Source organism: Equus asinus, chromosome 5, assembly GCF_041296235.1.
Source record: "Equus asinus isolate D_3611 breed Donkey chromosome 5, EquAss-T2T_v2, whole genome shotgun sequence".
Lineage (NCBI taxonomy): Eukaryota > Metazoa > Chordata > Mammalia > Perissodactyla > Equidae > Equus > Equus asinus.
Genome location: NC_091794.1, coordinates 20,941 through 39,895, shown reverse-complemented (window position 1 = coordinate 39,895; position 18,955 = coordinate 20,941). Strand labels below are relative to the sequence as shown.

General features: G+C 37.3%; 1 protein-coding gene across 2 annotated transcripts in view; it reads left to right on the top strand.

The window, feature by feature from the left end:
- The window catches only part of PROS1 (protein S), a 65,744-nt gene extending 48,452 nt beyond the window's left edge, over positions 1 to 17,292 (top strand). For both annotated transcript variants that reach the window (XM_014858500.3, XM_070508531.1), the window contains exons 10-15: positions 2,500 to 2,689; positions 6,549 to 6,716; positions 7,975 to 8,143; positions 11,679 to 11,827; positions 13,801 to 14,026; positions 16,879 to 17,292. In XM_014858500.3, the coding sequence (XP_014713986.3) occupies positions 2,500 to 2,689; positions 6,549 to 6,716; positions 7,975 to 8,143; positions 11,679 to 11,827; positions 13,801 to 14,026; positions 16,879 to 17,039 (1,063 nt within the window). In that variant the 3' untranslated portion in view covers positions 17,040 to 17,292. The remainder of the gene's footprint in view (positions 1 to 2,499; positions 2,690 to 6,548; positions 6,717 to 7,974; positions 8,144 to 11,678; positions 11,828 to 13,800; positions 14,027 to 16,878) is intronic.
- Positions 17,293 to 18,955: the final 1,663 nt, after the last annotated feature.

Genomic DNA, 18,955 nt, shown 5'->3' with positions numbered 1-18,955 from the left:
AGTAGATTTAATGTATTGGTGAAATTTTCATTCTTCTTTATACATGTTATAAAAACTAAGTAATGAGAAAATACTCAAAGTATTGTTTTTAACATATAGCTATGTTCATAATTATTAAGGAAATTTCATGGGCTTGCTTAAATGGTATTTAAAGGAATGCGTCACATGATTTCAGAGACTCTGAGCCCTGTGTCCGCTGCTCCTGCAGTTAGCTTGACTTTAGCGAGGGAGCACTTGCTTGTGTTTTCGAGTCGTGATTCTACTGTAATTATCAAATTTTCTCAGAGCTATATATTATTGGAACTAGAATAAAGAAATTGGAATTTTGTTGGAATAATGAAAAGGAAACATATTTGAGACTGATTACAGAGTCCAAATTTTAAAATATCTTAATTAGATAAGCATGCATATTTAGAACTTAATTCATTAGATATATGAGTGATATTCATTAAATAATTCAACTAAGTTCATAGAAATATTATGGAACACTGAAATTTATTCTAAGATTCATGGATGTAATTGTGCTCCTTCAACACTCACATTTCCCTAAGACCTGGTTTTTGCCTTTAACATCTCAGAGCAAATAATATTTTCTAATGATAGAGGTTGAAGACAGCCCTTCCTTGCTATGAGAATAATGAGAATGAGAGAGAAAAAAGTTAGTTATTGCATATCTTCAGGCACTTTCACGGGTATTCATTTCCCACTGACAATTCACAGTAGTTTGGACTCCAACATTGGATCAAATTGGCCAAATAATTATTTTTTCCAGTATTTATGTATTTGTTTATTATTTATGTCAGTTAAACTTTTTATTGAAGTATAATATATATACAGAAATGTACTTGTGTCTTAAATGTACGGCTTGATGAATTTTTATAAACTGCCACCTGTGTAACCAACACAAAGAACAGCTAAAGCTTTTTTGTTTTTTCTCTTTTTCTGCAAATTCCTTCAGCTTTGTTTCCCACAATCGAATACTTACCATACTTAAAAGTTAACAAATACACTCTTTTTTTTGTGCTACAATACTTCTGAAAAAGAATGAATTGTTCCCCAATGTAGTGAATCAGTATGCTGATGTATTCCAGATAAAAAATATATGGAGCACAACTCTTTGAATTACTGGTTTAGCATGATTTTACAAAGAGAAGGAAATTATGTCCGTAACAGCATCAACTTCTGGAAGATCCTGAGCAGACACCAATTTGGGTTTTGGCAAGATAATGCGCGCTTCACGTCAGCAAGATGTGATGGTCATGAAAGAGAACGGAAGTCCCTATTCCAAGCAAAGTGTCTTTTTAAAAATATAATCTGAGTTCAGTAAATTCCTACTACATTGATGTCTGTCCAACCTGCATTTACCCCTTTACAAGATTTCCTTGGAAATCTAAAAACCAAGAAGTTTATTCTATCACGTTTCCTTTGTTCCACTGGAGGTGGATCTCTGCCTCTTGCAGATGGTGCCTCTGTTACTGTGACTATTAGATGTGGAGATAAGAGCGTGGGATTCTTTCTTGCCTTATTTAGCAATTATCTGAAGTCCTGCATTTTTAACTTAAAATACCTTTACCTCAACTTAGATGACTGACAGTTACACAACTATTTTTCCTCTTCCCTGTTTGTTTTTTCAGTCATTTTGATTTGCTGGTCCTTTGAAAACTTTAATGCTGATTCTCAATGAAGTGTCCTAAGGACTCTGAATCAACACATATTTTTTAATCCAGCACTCGTAAGATTTTTCCTCCTCTATAATAGCTCTGTATGTGTCTCGAGTCTTAACAGCAATAGGCGTTGCCAGAGCTCAGCCACCCCCAAACACGTGGCTCACTGCATCTATAAACTGTCCTCCCATGTGCTCTGCTAGAGTGATTTATGCAACTAGAGTTCTGCAGAGCTTTTGAAATCAAGCTGACAGATACAGTTTAAAGTTTTTGACTTTACCTTCCTTACCACACATGAAAGTGTAATTATGTCTGCAGTCATCCAGATGCCATCTTGTATGCCTCTGTGAGTGATTCCTTCCTGATATGTAAGAAATCATAGGGAAAATATACTTTTTGACGGATAAACCAATCATGAAATTGTAACATTTTTTTACTAATCACTTATGGATACTGAAAAAAAAAGAACCTTAATGTCAGATTATATTCAATATGCCTAATATTTGTACATGTGTATTAATTCCAGTGTTTGAAAGAGTGCCTTCAAAACAAATGCCAAAAAAAAGATGAAAAATTACCAAAGTGTCTGTTCACTGGGAAAAAAAGACTCCAAGAATAAGCAAAACAGTATAATAACTTGATTTTAAACACACATGGAGCCAGAGATAATACATGAGCAGTCTAATTCTGCCTTTCTCTTTTATTAATTCCAGGGAAAGAAATGAATAGTAGACTCTTTCAACATATTGCTGTTTGTCAGCACAAGGAAAAAGATTAATGCATGGAGCCTTCCCTGTTTCTCATTGTTAAGGCTGTCTCTTTGCCCCTTGTTTAGATTTTCAGCTGAATTTGATTTCCGAACCTATGATTCAGAAGGTGTTATCCTGTATGCAGAATCTCTCGATCACTCAGCTTGGTTCCTGATTGCACTTCGTGATGGAAAGATTGAAATTCAGTTTAAGAATGAACATACAACCCAAATCACAACGGGAGGCAAAGTTATTAATAATGGTCTATGGAATATGGTATGTTTTGCAGATTTCGGGAATAATCTTCCCAATTTGACGCAGTTTGTATAAAATCACTAATAATTACTTTTATAGTGATACTAAACTAAAATGGGGTTGAGTTTATCTGATGTTGTGTGTAGTGTATTCTGCGTGCTGTAAATCCCTGAAACGGCCTGAGAAATGGTAACTCTCTTGATATATTTAGGATTTCCTGTAACTAAAGTTTTTCAGGAACTGCCGTCTTTAACTTTTGCCTTTTTTAGTGGCTGTCATTGGTGCCTCTCTTCTAGGTCAGAGATTATTAGCAGGCATAACAGTTTATGCAAAGACTCCACTGATCAAACACTATGCTGGATACCCACAAATATTTTTTAAACGAAAGAGAATACACATAGTAACAAAATCAAAAAGTTAATTCAAGGTCGGCCTGGTGGTGTAGTGGTTAGATTCGTGTGCTCTGCTTCAGTGGCCTGGGGCTTGTGGGTTCTGATGCCCAGCGCAGACCTATCCACTGCTCATGAAGTCACGCTGTGGCAGTGTCGCACATGCAAAATAGAGGAAGACTGGCACAGATGTTAGCTCAGCGACAATCTTCCTCAAGCAAAAAGAGGGAGATTGGCAACAGATGTTAGCTCAGGGCCAATCTTCCTCACCAAAAAATAAAAAGTTAATTCAAGTTTAAATCTTAGCATATAGGTTAATAATTTATATAAACAGTATATACTAGCCAATACCAATCAGATTACTTAGAAACTAGCATTTTTAGATCATCCTAAAAATGAGACTTTATGTTACTAATCAAGAACATTTTAGGGGCCAAACTCCTGGCTGAGTGGTTAAGTTCACGTGCTTCACTTTGGCGGCCCAGGGTTTTGCCAGTTTGGATCCTGGGCATGGACCTAGCACTACTCATTGAGCCATGCTGAGGCCACCTCCTACATAGCAGAGCTGGAAGGACCTGCAAGTAGAATATACAACTATGTACTGGGGGGCTCTGGGGATAAGAAGGAAAAAAAAAGAAGATTAGCAACAGATGTTAGCTCAGGGCCAATCTTTAAAAATAAAAAACAAAACAACACTAATCAAATGTATTAAAATGGAAGTTTTTTTGGAGAAGGAAAAGTAATCCCTTGGAGAAGGGATTTCTGATAGTCTATAGTGGGGAGAATTCTTTTCTGTAATAGAGTCATTGCTGCTTTCAGCTGAGAGATTAGCTTCACCCTAGAATGTGGTGCCTGCAAGAGACACTTTCTATGCCTATGGGAGCTGAGGAGAGGTCCATGCTGAGAAGCCATGTGAAGTCATCACTAAATCATTTCATTCATCTGTTTACCCACTCATGCACTCACATATGCAATAACTTTTTTTTTTGGTGAGGAAGATTGGCCCTGAGCTAACATCTGTGCCAATCTCCCTCTATTTTGCATGTGGGACTCTGCCACAGCATGGCTTGATGAGTGATGTGTAGGTCCGCACCCTGGATCCAAGCCCATGAACCCCAGGCCACCAAAGCAGAGTGTGTGAACTTAACCACTATGCCACTGGGCCGGCCCCCATATATTCAATAACTTTTAGTGATCATTTCTAAAGTGCTAAATTCCTGCATTCAAGTGCTAGACCTGTAGCAGAAGGTGTTCCTTGCTCTTGAGCTTAGTACCGCACAGTCTAGTAGCTGATGCTGCCTTATGAACTGATACAATGTGATGTGAAATGTGTTACTGAAGAGGCAGTAATACAGTACAGTGGAACACACATGTGGTTCACCAAAAAGAGGGCTGTCTGTCCCTTGGCAGCCATAGATTTTGGCCTCCTAACTCTGAAAGCATAGTGTCTGCACAGGATCAGATGCAACTGTCAGAGAAATCACTAACATTCTCTGGCTTCTCCTGGTGCCCTCATCAGTGTGACTTTGCTGCTCCATCTTTCCTACATCTGTATCTAGAATATTTGATGCATAAGCTATGCCTCCAATGTGCCGAAGAATTTCACTGCCTAATGTCCCCAAATCAGCTATCTAAAATCACTTTTCCATTAAAAGAGAGCAAACAATTTTTTTCCACTGAGTTTATACAAATTGAAAATATCAGCTGTTTGAAGGAGAATTTAGATAAATTTCTAAGTAGAATATTATTATGTATAGGAAGAAGGTAAATGTTTGCCTGTGAGTTGACATCATGAGTTGCAAGTAGGGTTCACTAAAGAGTGGGGCCATGAAATTGGTTATCGTCAGTCTGTGGTTCTAAACTCTAGCTTGTCCAATGCCCAAATATTTATAAGGCTCCTTTACTGTCCTATAATGAAATGCGTAAATAACATAAGCTACCTTCACATATCACTAATAGAAACCAATATAATGCTCTATTATATAACAAAATACAGGAAAGTAATTTGTAATAAAATAATATATATTTCAATATATGAGTGCTCAAGTACAATGCTTGTCAACGTTTGCTCCTATGCATGGAACAACGTGAAAGCTGCAAATGAAGACTCATTCTGGGGTGTTATGTGGGCAACTCAAATACCATAAGTGCATAAATGGTATTACCAGGAGTAATAGTAATTTTCCAAAATGGTGAGAAAGTCTAGGTAAAGCTCCAAACAAAACAAACATTAATCCATCCTTGGTTTACAAGAGTGTGACATTCTTGAAAAGTTTAGTGAATGCTGAAATTGTGCAACTAGTATTTTGTGTTTACATATACACAGACTCAGATGATTATAAGAGTAAGTGTGCCCTACATGAGTACACAGTAGGGGTATTCAGAAAGCCTGCAGGATATCAGATATTTTACTATTTATTTTGCATGACTATCCTGCATCTTGCAGTGTCAGCATAGCTCCTCCTCGCTGTGACAACTGAAAGTGCCCCCAACCCTGAATTTCCCAGATGCCCTAGAGTGGGGCAGTAGAGCCCCCATTTTGAAATATTTGCATGGTTAGAGGGAAAAGGTCTGGGGGCTGAGCTTTGAGGCTTATTGTAGAGATTGAGAAGAAGAGGGGGATCCGGCAAAGGAGGCTGAGAAGGAGTGGTAAGCATGTGGAGAAGCAAGTGGCCTGAGGTCCTGGACGCTAAGGCAGAACATCTTTCAGGGAGGGAACCGTCATTAGACTGAAAGGATGCTGGTGGGCAGTGTTAAGGACAGAGTGTTGACCGACTTTAAATCGGTAAATGTTACCAAATTTATTTCACTGTAGAGCAGCTTTTCTCCTTCTGGAGTGGTGCTGCCATATGCCTGTTACTGACTAGTAAGTGAGTGCTGCAGTGTCACATGAGGAGCTTGCAGCAGTGGTTCTTTGACTTGCCTTCTGGGGAGGACTTTTTTACTGTTGTTTACCATCACTTCCAACCTTTTTTAAAAACCCAAACTACTTTCAAAATTGGAAAACCCAAATTTAGTTTTATGTATTGTGCTTCCTTATGACTTCAATTACTTTTGAATTTTGAAATATAATTTGCATGTAGTGAACAGAATACTGGATGCACTGATTTCTCTTAATTCATATTAATAATCTATTTACATTATTTATTCCATATGTCTACTATCAGACAATTGGAAAATAAGAGAAAATAAGAGTTAAAAAATTTTAAAGATTTTTTAGAGTAGCTCACTTTTTTTAAACTTAATTTTATGCCATACTGGGATTGAACTTTAAAATATGGTATTCATTTAATTTTAAATCAAACACATTTTTAAAATGTATTTTTATCACTTTTATAATAATTTGACATTTCAAATGGGTGGAAACAAATTAGTAGTTACATTATGATGATTACTTTGAGTACTGGGATAATAACGTGATTTCTCAGTGTTAGTGTTTCAAAGGATAGGCAGTGATGTCTGATTGATAATTTTCGTCTTTTTAATTGTAGGTCTCTGTGGAAGAATTAGAATACAGTATTAGTGTAAAAATAGCTAAAGAAGCTGTAATGAATATAAATAAACCCGAAAACCTTTTTAAGCTTACAAATGGATTTTTAGAAACCAAAGTATACTTTGCAGGATTACCTCGGAAAGTGGAGAATGCACTCATTAGACCGGTAATGATTCAAGCTTATAACATTCGTCACGGATGAATTCCTTTTGTCTGAAACAGATTTGTAGATGTGTTTTTCTGAGAGTCAAAAGAAGTTATTTTGTTGAATATACCAGCTGTGACAGCTTGTATTGGACGCGGAAAAATACCATTAGTGATGCTTGAGCCCGTTTAAATCCCCAACATTACTCACACAGAAGGAGATTTTTTAAATTCTCAAGCATCCCATCAATGTTAACATCACAATAGTCCATATTCGGCTATTAAACATACAAATACGTGTAATTGAGTCCAAAAACACATTATTTTGTAGAAGCCAGTCAGAAACTTTCTTAGGTCTATTTTAGGACTAAAATTTAGCACGTAAGTTGGAACTTTAAAAAAAAATATATTTGCTGTGAGTGTAACTACATCCTGTCATAAATTGAGGTCAGATACTACAGGTGATTTTCTGAATATGATGTTTGTCTAACAACCGTGGAATAGGCTTCATGGAGGAGACTAATCTCTATCCTTACAGAGCTTTAAAAACTTTATTTGAAGTCATGGGCCTGCCAATTACACTGGCTGATTTCACTTAAATATTTACCATTTTATACCCGTCTTACACTCATGGCGATTCATGTTTACCTTAACTTTTAAAATATTTCTGTGATATAAAACCTGAAGTCAAGTTAAACCATGTCAGAATGAATACACTTGTCCTTTGAAATTGATAAATCAAGACATTTTAAAAGTAAAATAAATTTAAAAAGAATCAACTATTTATGAAATGCCCACCACATGTGTTGAGTCTGACTGGATGCTTTGGTGGAGGCTAAAGAATGCAAACACTTTTGTTCATGAAGAGACTTAGTGTCTGATGGCAAAATAAACCTGTGTTGTAAATGCAATTAAAGAAAACAAGAAGCATCTTAGAGCCCAGGGCCACAGGTGGAAGCATATGTGGAACCTGAGAGCAGAAAAGTTAACCACTGGGTCATACTGGAGAGGAAGGTAGGGCTTGAGGTGTTAAAAACCATTAGGAGCCCAGTGGAGGTTTGTGATGGCATAAACTCGCTTTTACTGAAAAAGACTCTATCTGAAGGACACCTTGAAAAAAAAATTTAGATAAAATTCAAAATATTTTAAATATTTTAAAATGTCATCAAAGGAAGTGTTTTCCCTCTCAATGAAAACCTACAGCTATAATCACTTAAGCCACTTGTGAGTCTGACTTGTTTAAGTTTAAAATGCACTCGACCTACATTTTAATTTGTTAGATTAACCCTCGTCTGGATGGGTGTATACGAGGCTGGAATTTGATGAATCAAGGAGCTTCAGGAGTAAAGGAGATTATTCAAGAAAAACAGAATAAGCATTGCCTTGTCTCTGTGGAGAAGGGTTCCTACTTTCCTGGTTCTGGAGTTGCTCAGTTTAGCATCAACTATGGTAAGTGATTTCCCATTTCCTCTCTCTTTTTTCATTAATGGCTAAATTTACTCTTTGACAAACAGCAATAATTCCTTCAGTAAACATTACTGAGTGCTTACTATGTGCCAGCACAATATTAGCATATTCATACTGTTAAAGACTTTTTATAAAATGTTTCCAGTCTATTGGCGGCGGGTGGGAAGCCTGTTGAATATGCTTATGTTATTATTTAAAGATTATTGGCACATAAGCTGATTAACTTTAGGTAAATTCAGTTGACCTGCTGTAAGGTTCTCTAATTTCTCAGTTGTACTGAGTCTACTGAGTAATGCCTTGAAAGGATTCATCTTCATTCCTAGCATTTCCATTTGGTCCCTTCTTAAGATGTTCACCTCTCTGTTGAAATTTCCCATCTGTTTGTACATGTTGTCCGCCTTTTCCACCTGTGCCTGCACAACTTATTAATCATAATTATTTTAAATTCCCTGTCTGATAGTTCCAACCTCTGTGTCATGTCTAAGTCTGGCCATGTTGATTGCTTTGTCTCTTGACTATATTTTGTTTTTCCTTGCTTCCTTCTGTATTGCATAATTTTTGGCTTAAAGAGGGGCATCTTATATAGAACAGTAGGGAGGGAGATAAATAATATTTATGTATGGAGATGAGCACATCTCTGCTTTTGCTAGGCCCTTAATGAAGGGGATTGAATCAATCTAGTCAAGAGTTGAGCTGCTTAGGTTTCTTGTTTCCATAACTACCCTTCACATTCCTTTAATATCACCTTGTGCTTAGGGTAGTGGCTAATTTGCCAGAGGAGTTTTCTTAGTAGCTGATCCATCCTCTGCTTTAGGTATTCCTTATATGACATGCCTCAAGAAAGTGTCTTTCCAAGGTCTTGCCTCACCCCAGAAGGGTGCTCTTACTAGTTCCTTGGCATTTGCTGGCATGGTAGAGGGGTCTGAAGGTCTGAGGAGCATTCCCCAATGTTCTGGTACAGATTTAGTCCTAGGCAGATATTGTATCCCTGGGTCTCAGGGAGGTGGACTTTTCATCATCCCCTCCTCACCACTAGTAGGGGAGCTATCTAATGGTCAGGACCCAAGATGTCTTTCTACTCCTTCTCCATGGTAAATGGTTTTATTTTGTTGCTTGTTTGGTTTTCCTCGTTTCCCTAACTGCAGGTGCAGTGGGTCTTTGCATGTGTTTGAATGGCAAGAAGGTTTGTTGCCTTTTCCCCAGTGCTCTAAGTCTTCTGTGGCATGGAGGAGACAGAGAAGGATCTGGGTGGGACTTTGTGCCTTTCCTGCAGGTTGCTGCTCCTCTCACCCTGGCCTGTGCTGGGAGGGAAGCTTTCTCTAATCTCTTTCTCTGCCTCTAGTTTTTCTACTGAGCACCCAGTAAGGTCCGTGAAGAAGAACCTGTGAATAGGTATGAATTTCCCGTGAGTCTGCAGTTCCCAGGGCTTCTATAGGCTCACACCAACCCCTACTTGTTAAATTTTTTACCTAAATCCTTCTTACCAAATTGTAATACATCTGGCGTCTGCCTTGGGTGAGAGAGCGCTCTTCTTCTTCTCTCCTTGGAAGCACCTGTCCTTCTTCAGGTTACTAGTTAGTTGCTCTGCAACCTCAGCTCTTTGAGAGTTGAAGAAGAGTGGCGATTCTGTGCATACTTGGTCTTTTGTTGTTGCCGTGATGGTGGGAGCAGTGTTCTTTCCAGTCTTCTACTGTCTAAGTGGGACGGGAAGTCTTGCCAGACTGATCCCAGGTTTTTACCTTTATAAATAATACTTTGGTGATGTCCTTGGACATGCATCCTTCAACACTTATGTGATTAATTCTGTAGGAGAAAATCTTAGTTTATCCATCAAAGGTTGTGCAAATGTATAATTCCTACTGTTTGATCAGATTCTCTTCCAAAGATGTTTGTCAATGTATACCTCTACCAGCAGAAAAGGAAAGTTTATGCCTGAGATTTGTTTCCAATCTGAGGTTTGAAAAATTAAATCTTACAGTTTTAAATATTATTATCCCAATTTCTACTGAACTTGAGTATCTCTTCATATGTTTATTAGCTAATTTATATCTTTATTTTATTGCGTTCTTCGTCTTTTTCTGTTTAAGGACTTCATTATTTGAGCTACTAACACCTTGCATTATAAATTTAAAGTTAATTTGATATCTCTGCTTTAAGAAAAAATCATATTTTAAAAGTATTTATTTGCAGCCTAAAAAGGTATTACTAGAGTTTTAAGGAAGAATCTTACACTAATACTTTTTGTCTTCCTAACATAAGTTAATATAATGTCTTTAACTTTAGCTATGTTCTGTATATGGAGGGTATTTTTAAAAATGTTTTAATTGGGATGATGACTGAATATAGGAAAAAACTGGGCCCACAATAATTGGTTCAAAGGAAAAAAATCTCTGGAAAGAAAATGAAAATAAGAGTTATGTTGTATCTGAAAAAATACTTTTATAAGTAATTGGTTATTTCATGGATAACTTGAAAATGATTTACTTTTTAATTAATATTTAAATTACATTATAATTTCTGTACATTTGCATGTACATTTTAGTTTGAGTCTGTCAATATCTTGTAGTAAATTTACTTATTTCAAGATGATTATATATACGTAAATTTTTCTCTTGGGTGGGAATTAGAGGATTATAACGAAAAATGTGATAGCTTAGATGTGGCTAAATGGAAGAACATCTTGTCAAAGGAAAATTGTTTTCTCAATTCACATTCACACTTTTAAAGCCTCTGAGTGGCATTTGGGCTTTATATATTACTTCATATTAAATAAGGAAGACTTCAGATTGTGAACTAATATTTTTAGGAGTCAAACTATTTCAAAAACATTGATTCAACAGATATTCATTGATTGACTCCTCTGGCAAACAAAGTGATGGTGGAGACATGTGGGCTGCATTCTGGGGCCAGACATTTAGTCTGGTAATTAGGACAGATAGTGTTGAGTATTGTGAGGAGAAGAGCTCCTGTTAGAATTTCACAGTTAACTGTTAACTTCAGAGTGTGTCTCTACCATCACACTACCTGGCTCCCCTGTGTTTAGAAGTCCTGCTTTTCCCTCCCATCGCTCTAACCTGACCCCTTTGTGGGTGAGGGGTGATGGGGGGGTGCTGGTAGCTGTACTCAAATTTCCCTCAGAAATGCTGCAGTGAATTGGCTGTTCTTCCTTTAAATGTGGCCACTCTGAGATCTGAGCGTTGGTGAATGTGCACGGCAGAAGGCAGACTTGTTCATGAGCAAACAGGGAAAATCCATAATAACCCTAAACTCCACAATCCAGAATGCTGTTTTAGGAAGAAGAACAGGAAGATGGGGCTCCGTTTATGTGTTTCTTGTCTGCATTTAAATTTTTTTCTTTTGTTTTGTTTTGCCTGGGTTATATAGATTGTTGAGAAAGGAGAATTAGAATCTTTAGTATTACACAAAAATGTCTTTGAGTATTAGTAAGATTGTAATAATTCCTATGGGTGCACTTGAGGAGCACATTGATCCTGCTTCTGTTTCATTCTTTAAGCAGATAACACATCCAGTGCTGAGGGCTGGCACGTCAACGTGTCCTTGCGTATTCGCCCGTCCACCGGCACTGGCGTCATGTTTGCCTTGGTTTCTGGTAACACAGTGCCCTTTGCCTTGTCCTTGGTGGACTCCACCTCTGAAAAACTTCAGGTAACTTTAGTCTAAACCTTTATGATACTTGTTTGTTTTTTAGTTTGTAAAATGGATATATTAGCAGTATTTACCTCAAAGTGTTATTTTGAAGATTAAATGAGATAACTTATGTAAAATATTTGGCACAATCTCCAGCATATCATTAAGGACTCCATAAATGTCTATGATTATGACTTTTTTCCTGACATATTTCCAAGGTCTGAACCAAGAAATAACGGGAAGAAATTGAACAGCCTATTGCATCTATAGCTAAGATTAGGCAGACTCACACATAGGCTGCTTGGAGCTTCCCAGAGTACATGGACATCCACCCTTATGTAGAATCCTTGAAGTATCATGAGAATTAGTCTCTACTAACAAAATCGAAGTGAGTCTGATTACAATCGACTCTCAGATATTTAGTGCCTAATTATAATGTTTTGTGCTTTCTGGCACTCTTAATCCTTTTTCCCATGGGTGAATTAGGAAAGACTAGAGAAAACTAAGCCCAGTACACTTGGCTTCTTACTGGGAACTCTCATTTGAAATTAGGAGGAAAAACAGGGAAAACTCTTGGATAGAAGGAAATATGAGAGTTATCGAAAGATCTGTATTATTCAGCCTTCTAATATAGGCTAGTAGTTCTGTTCATGTGTCATCTGCAGTGGAGTCCAGCAAGTTAACAGCACGACGCTTGTGTTTGCGCCAGACTGGCTTGGATGCTCTCTGTAGCTTGTAGAAAGAGACGTGTAGTTGAATAATGCCTGTAGTGATAGAAAGGGTGCTGTAGGCAACTTAAAAGACGATCGTGGGGAGTTTCTGACCATTAAGCACAAGCAACCTGAAAAGATTCTGCCGAGATTTTATCTCCAGTCTACCAAAGGAGCTTACACATCTGGATTTCAGCCTTCTGTTTGCTTGTTTGTCTTTTTTTTAAACAAAATGGAAATCCTATCTTCAGGACTACATTTGTGAGGTACAGGGGTTAGCACATGCCACGTCTTTGATATTTATTTTATCTTTTCTGTTTGTCTCCGTGGCTCCTCCTTTTTGCTTGTGGGATTGCCTGCACAAGGTCTGTGCACAGTGTTTCATCCCACGTGCTGTTGACAATGTATCCCACATTCTGGGCCATTTCCTCAGCTAGCCATCTGTAGGGCTTGTCGTGAGTTCAGCAATACAGACATGTATGACATGGTGACAGATCTTCTCAGATAACCCTTGTTTGCCAAGTATAGTCTTCACTTAAAGTCGGCACTTCAGACTATCCTTCTACCACCTCTTAACCCCCACCCCCTAGTTTAGAGTCGATTTTCTCTCTTACTTTTGTGTTTGCTCTGATGCATAGAAGCTACAAGCATAGACCATTCTCAGCAAGGTAAGTAATTTTGTGTATCAGCATTTTGAAAAGTTCAGCAAAGTGAGTAAGTCCTCTCCTTTGAGAATCTTCTGGTGAATACTCTGTAACTTGCTGCTTACAAACCCTGGTTTTTCTCTCTGGGCTTCTTCACTCACTTTGTCCCAAGTCTACAGGATTGCTTGTGTGGCACAAAAACCCATCAGTCTTGCTGGCTTGTGTTTACTAAAGCTCTTTAAATTTTCCAAGTCTCTTCCCCAACAAAAAGTGATTCAACTCCTTCCTCTTTCATATGTAAGTTTTGAAGGTAGGAAGGCTCATGAACAGAGAAAGACTGCTTAAGACACTGCTGTAGGTTCTCACTGTTGGTAAAACAACTGTTGGTTTATTGAGTTTTCAGAAGCCAAAAGACATTTACATCTTAGCTAAACCTGGAGTTTGTAAAACAAATGTATATTCTAAAATTATGATTATTTTAATAATTAGTAATTTTTCATTTAAACTTGGAGGCTCTATCATGCCTTTTCTTTTTCCTCATTGAAATTCAGTTTTTGGATTTCAAAAACTCATAGGTCACTCTGAGTGGCATTACCACTAGTGCTTGCTTATATTGAGTCTTTTCTCTGTGCTTCAGGATATCCTTGTATCTGTTGAAAGTATGGTAATATATCAGATAGAGGCCCTAAGTCTGTGTTCCAATCAACAATCCTATCTGGAGTTCAGAGTCAACAGGGACAGTCTGCAGGTGTCGACTCCACTTAGAAACGATGTCATCTACTCTGAAGACCTTCCAAGACAATTCGCCAACTTGGACAAAGCGATGCAAGGAACAATGGCCACTTACCTGGGTGGCCTTCCAGGTATCTGCTTACTTTCTCTTCAGGTTGAAAAAGTATGCTTTTAATCAAATTGATAGTATTTTAAATATGTCACTTTAGTAAATGGGGATCAGAAAGGAAGACAAAATTCCAGTATCCATTATTCTTTTCCTGGGGACTTGTATTGACATTTTATTGATACATTTAATGGTGAACTGAAAGTCAGGTTTGCTGCATTTGACTGCCCTAGCCAGAAACGATTTATTATTTCATTTCATCCTCACAATAGTCTTGCGAGTTCAATATCTGTTCTTCAATTCATCCGTCATTCACCCAATATTTATTAAGAACCCTCGTCCTAGTCACTAGAGACGTGGTAATAGACAGGTAGATGTGGTCCCTGCTGCAGAGGCTTTTACAACCCAGTGACACAGGCAGGGAGTAGAGCACCTGATTGTGATTCCTCCTGTGAAGGAGAATGTGGGTTGCTTTCATAGCCTGAAAATCAGGACATGATCTGTTTGTGGGGGCCAGGAACAAGCTCCCCGAAGAAAAGACTAAGATATAAATCTGATACTAGAAGGGTTAAATAAAGTTAACCAAGTGATGGGGAGGGGATTGGAGTCAGTATTCAAGTAGAATGTCCATGTGTGGGCAAAGTGGGAAGGGTTGATACACTTGGCCCTTCTGGAAGATGGTTACGGTGGAAGCATGTTGAGCAGGGGAGATGGCAGTGCGGGATGAGGCTGTGAACTGAGTGGGTGGTGGTGCGATTTGTAGACCTGGTTTAGGGTCCCAAGTCTTATTATGAGAGTCATGAAAATTATTAAATAATTTTGGATAAGCAAGTGATACATCAATATTCCAGTTTTAAAAATCCCCCCGTGTGAGGGATGGAGATGGACAGGTGGAGGCAAAAGTGAGTGAAGTGGGTTGGGGGCTACTGAGGCATCCAGATGGAGGAGCAGTAATAATAACAGCAACAACAGTGTCCTACCATCAACTGGTGCGTAATAAACAGTCTGGGCACTGTTCAGAGTGCTTCAAACGTATCAACTGATTCAATTTTCAAAATAGTCTTGTGAGATAAGTATTGTTATTATCCCCATTTTACAGATGAGCAAGATGAGGAAGCTGCTGGACTAGAGTGAGGGCAGTGGAGGTGGTATACAGTGAATAGATTGGGGGTATGTGTGAGAAACTAAATTAACAGGATTTAATGATTGAAAAGCAGATATAAAGATCTCTTAGGTATCTGGCATGAGCAGTTGGTGTGGGTGGAGATTGCATTTACCAAGATGGGAAAAACTGGAGGAAAAGCAGGTTTATTTTTAACTTAATATTGGAAATTGACATCAACATTTTACTTTAAATGGCAAAAAAATTGAGGCAGAAAGTTTTTTGGAAGTATTTTCAAATGCCATTTGCAGGTTATTCTCATGGAGAGAATTCTGAGTTTGATGTCTGGACTTCTAGTAACCTTCACTATATTACTGTAACTGCTCAGGATCTTAATTTCCCACATATAGAAATTTTTCTGGGTTTGGGGGCAATATAGGAGTAAATAGGCTCTAAGCTTTATAGATAGATATAGATAGATGGAGTTAAGTTAGCATGGTTAATTATTAGGAAGTATAATTACAGTTCAAATGAATGAATTCTCTATTAGAACCTGCCTACTACCTTATTCACAAATTAATTGAATGCAATTTTAGGAAATCAAACAAACAATGAAGGAGTTTAAAAGAAGTAAAACTATCAAAATTTCAGTGGTTCTGGGACTTTGGAAAAGGCATTGAGAACTGACTTCAGGCAAGATGTGTTTAGAAAAAGAGTAAGGAAAAATTGAGGGGAGCTGAAAATTGAGATATTGAGTGACTATGAGATGGATAAGTTATTAATTGATATGTAAAATAGGCATGTTCAGTTGCATGTTGTGAATTAAAAATGAGGATAAATTGATGATTTTGAGGATTTTTATAGTAGTGGCATAATCTGTGATACTCAGACCAACTTGAGAGGGTTTTTTAAAACATGCTATGAGCCCATAGAAAAGTATGGACTTTATTCACTGTCTTGGAAAGTTATAGGTGGAAAATCTGAAGTATATATATTTTTTACATAAGGTTCTAAGAGAGAAGACCAAGTGCTGAAGAATGTCCATTGGGAATTAAAATTCATGAAGAGGAGATGCCAAAAAAGGAGGGAGCAAGTAGAGAGAGGGATGTTTCTAAGATGAACCACAGTTCTTAGGAATTCAAGGGTGTTACCTTAGCATTAAGTTTGACAAAGAGAGTGAAAGTGTAGAAAGGCCCAAAGGCTCTAAACTGTTCCCTGAAGCATTATTAAAATTGTTATTTTTTAGAACACCAAACATTACATAAAAGTGAATTTCCTATCATGACTTGCCATTGTATCCCCAGCAAGAAACTATTTCTTTGGAAAATATAGAAATCTGCTTTTATTCTAGCAATAATAAAAGAGATGTATGTATCATGGCATTTAAAAAAGATTCCCAAGTAGCTATAATTTGGAGATGAAAAATGATTTAACAGTGCTTAGTTGCTCAAATTTAAAGAGAAAATGATAAAGTAGAACATCACAAGTAAGAATATGCTCTTTTCTACTTTTTTAAGTGTGTTTATCTTAGGTTGGGATGGAACTGTGTTAGTGAAGTCAGAGGAACTCGTGACATGCTGAATTCAGTGCCAAGCACAATACCTTAGGTGCATAGGAGTTACTTAATGTCAATTTATTGAATAGAATTACATCATCAACTTCTCCTTTAGGATTAAAATTTGGTTGGAAATGGGAAGTCTGAATAATTCCTCTAACTGTAAGCAAATAAGATGCTAAAAGTCTTGGGCTAATAGTTCAATATTCTGTTTTTACAGATGTTCCATTCAGTGCCACACCCGTGAATGCCTTTTACAGTGGCTGTATGGATGTGAATGTTAATGGTGCACAACTGGATCTGGACGAGGCCGTTTCTAAACACAATGATATCAGGGCTCACTCGTGTCCATCAGTTTGGAGGAACACGAAGCGTTCTTAAGGCATCTTTTCTCTGCTGATAATATCTTTTTCCTGTGTGTAATTATACTTACGTTTCAGTAATAGCTAAAGGATTTCACCTACGATGTTCAGACCTTGATAATTTTGTGATACGTTGACCTTCCTGGAATTTTAAAAATGTTCTTTTTCAAGAAAGCAAGATTCTCTTGTGATATAAATAACATTAAAAAATTCTTACCTCTGTTGCTGTCTAGAAATTAAATAATGAAACATATAAAGATTTTTAATTTGAATCTTTGCTACAAATGACCGTTCTTTATTTTTATGTTTGTAAAAGTAAAATTTAATTTTATCACCAGGAAATAGTTTTTAAATATCTATTTTTCTGGGAAAGCAAGAAAGTAGACCCAAATGAAAATTCTGTGACTAAATACCATTGATCATGGCAGATGCTACTTTATTTGTCTATGTTTTTTCCTGACGAAGATGGCAGATGAGACAGTGGCCTATTAAGTAGGACTTGAGGGGGAGGCTTTATTCCAGAGCAGTTCCTCAGGAGCATCAGCTTTGGCTTCTTCTTTCTTTCACCCGGCTTCACCTTTGAACCAGAAGCTTTACTGAATTAGGAGACAAATTGGACAGATTTTCATGAGAGCAGCACATGCTTCTTGCTGGTTAGTAATTGGATTTGATGAGGACGAGATACCAGATTGTGTTGGAATGGGTGTGGAAACCCGGGGTGGGTATATTCCTTAAATTTGGCTGTGTGGGTCACACAAGCTCTAGATCAGAAAAGGCAGACCCAATGATGGAAAGAATGAATGAGAGAATGAATAATGTGAAAGTTCATAGTTTTCCTTGAAGCCAACCTTAATTTCCAGAGTAAGCTGCCAGAATCTGACTGTTGAAGGGTGAAAACTAGAGCAGATTTTAGTGAAAGGATAACCACAGAGGGATGCAGTTAATGCTATGTATTAACTATGAATACACAGTTGTAAAGATGTGAGATTGCCACGTGCTTGCTGGCAATGCATTTCAAGTGTCAGTTTTCTCCCTCCAAAACCTACCATTCACATTGGATATACATGAGGTATTCCACTGATGGTTTTATAAAATAAACTTTTGTTCCACTATAGATATTTTATATCATGTAGAACATAATAAATTGGTGTATATTTTAAAAACTTATGTGAATAATATCTGAACTCTATCAACTCTGAATAGAATGTAAAATTATATAATCTACATGTAACTTTATGCAGCACAGTAGTTTTTTTAGTTGAAAGACAGAGGAAGCTGTCTTTGATCAAATATTCGATCAATAGTTATGATTGACTTGTAGACTGGAGCTCAGAAAGAGAAGAAAAGCAAAATTATCGAGTATTAGTAGTGAGTGAATACTCATGTTTTGAGTGTTTGTCACATTCCAGAAATTGTGCTAGATCATCTCATTGGATGTAATTTGTCTCCCACTTACCACTATCTATTGTGGCTGATGGATTTCAGCAAACAACTATTGATGATTACGTTGGTGTAAAAAAGCAAGGAAATGGAAAAACTGAAAGTGTATGAGAAGGGAACAAAGAAAGAAAGGGAAAAATGAGTTTTCTTTGCGGAAGAGTTCTTAGATTCTCATTTAATTATACGCAGATACAAGGACAGCTATAGGGATCAATTCCATGTTTCCTACTTTGAAAGAGTTGATAGCGAACAGTGGTTCATGAAGGCCAAGTGGGATAGTTGGTGGTATTATTTGAGCTTTGTGTCATGAAAAAATCCAAGTGACAGGGTCATTGCAGAGTCCCCCAGAACTTCCCATTTGCAAAGATGGGTTATGGATCAGTAAAAATAATGGTTAATTTGTGAGAACAGGGTTATTCACCTCCGTTATCCTATCTGAAATTGTAATTCCAGTCTCAGTCTCCACATGTGAATTTTAGAAAGTATTTTCAATTT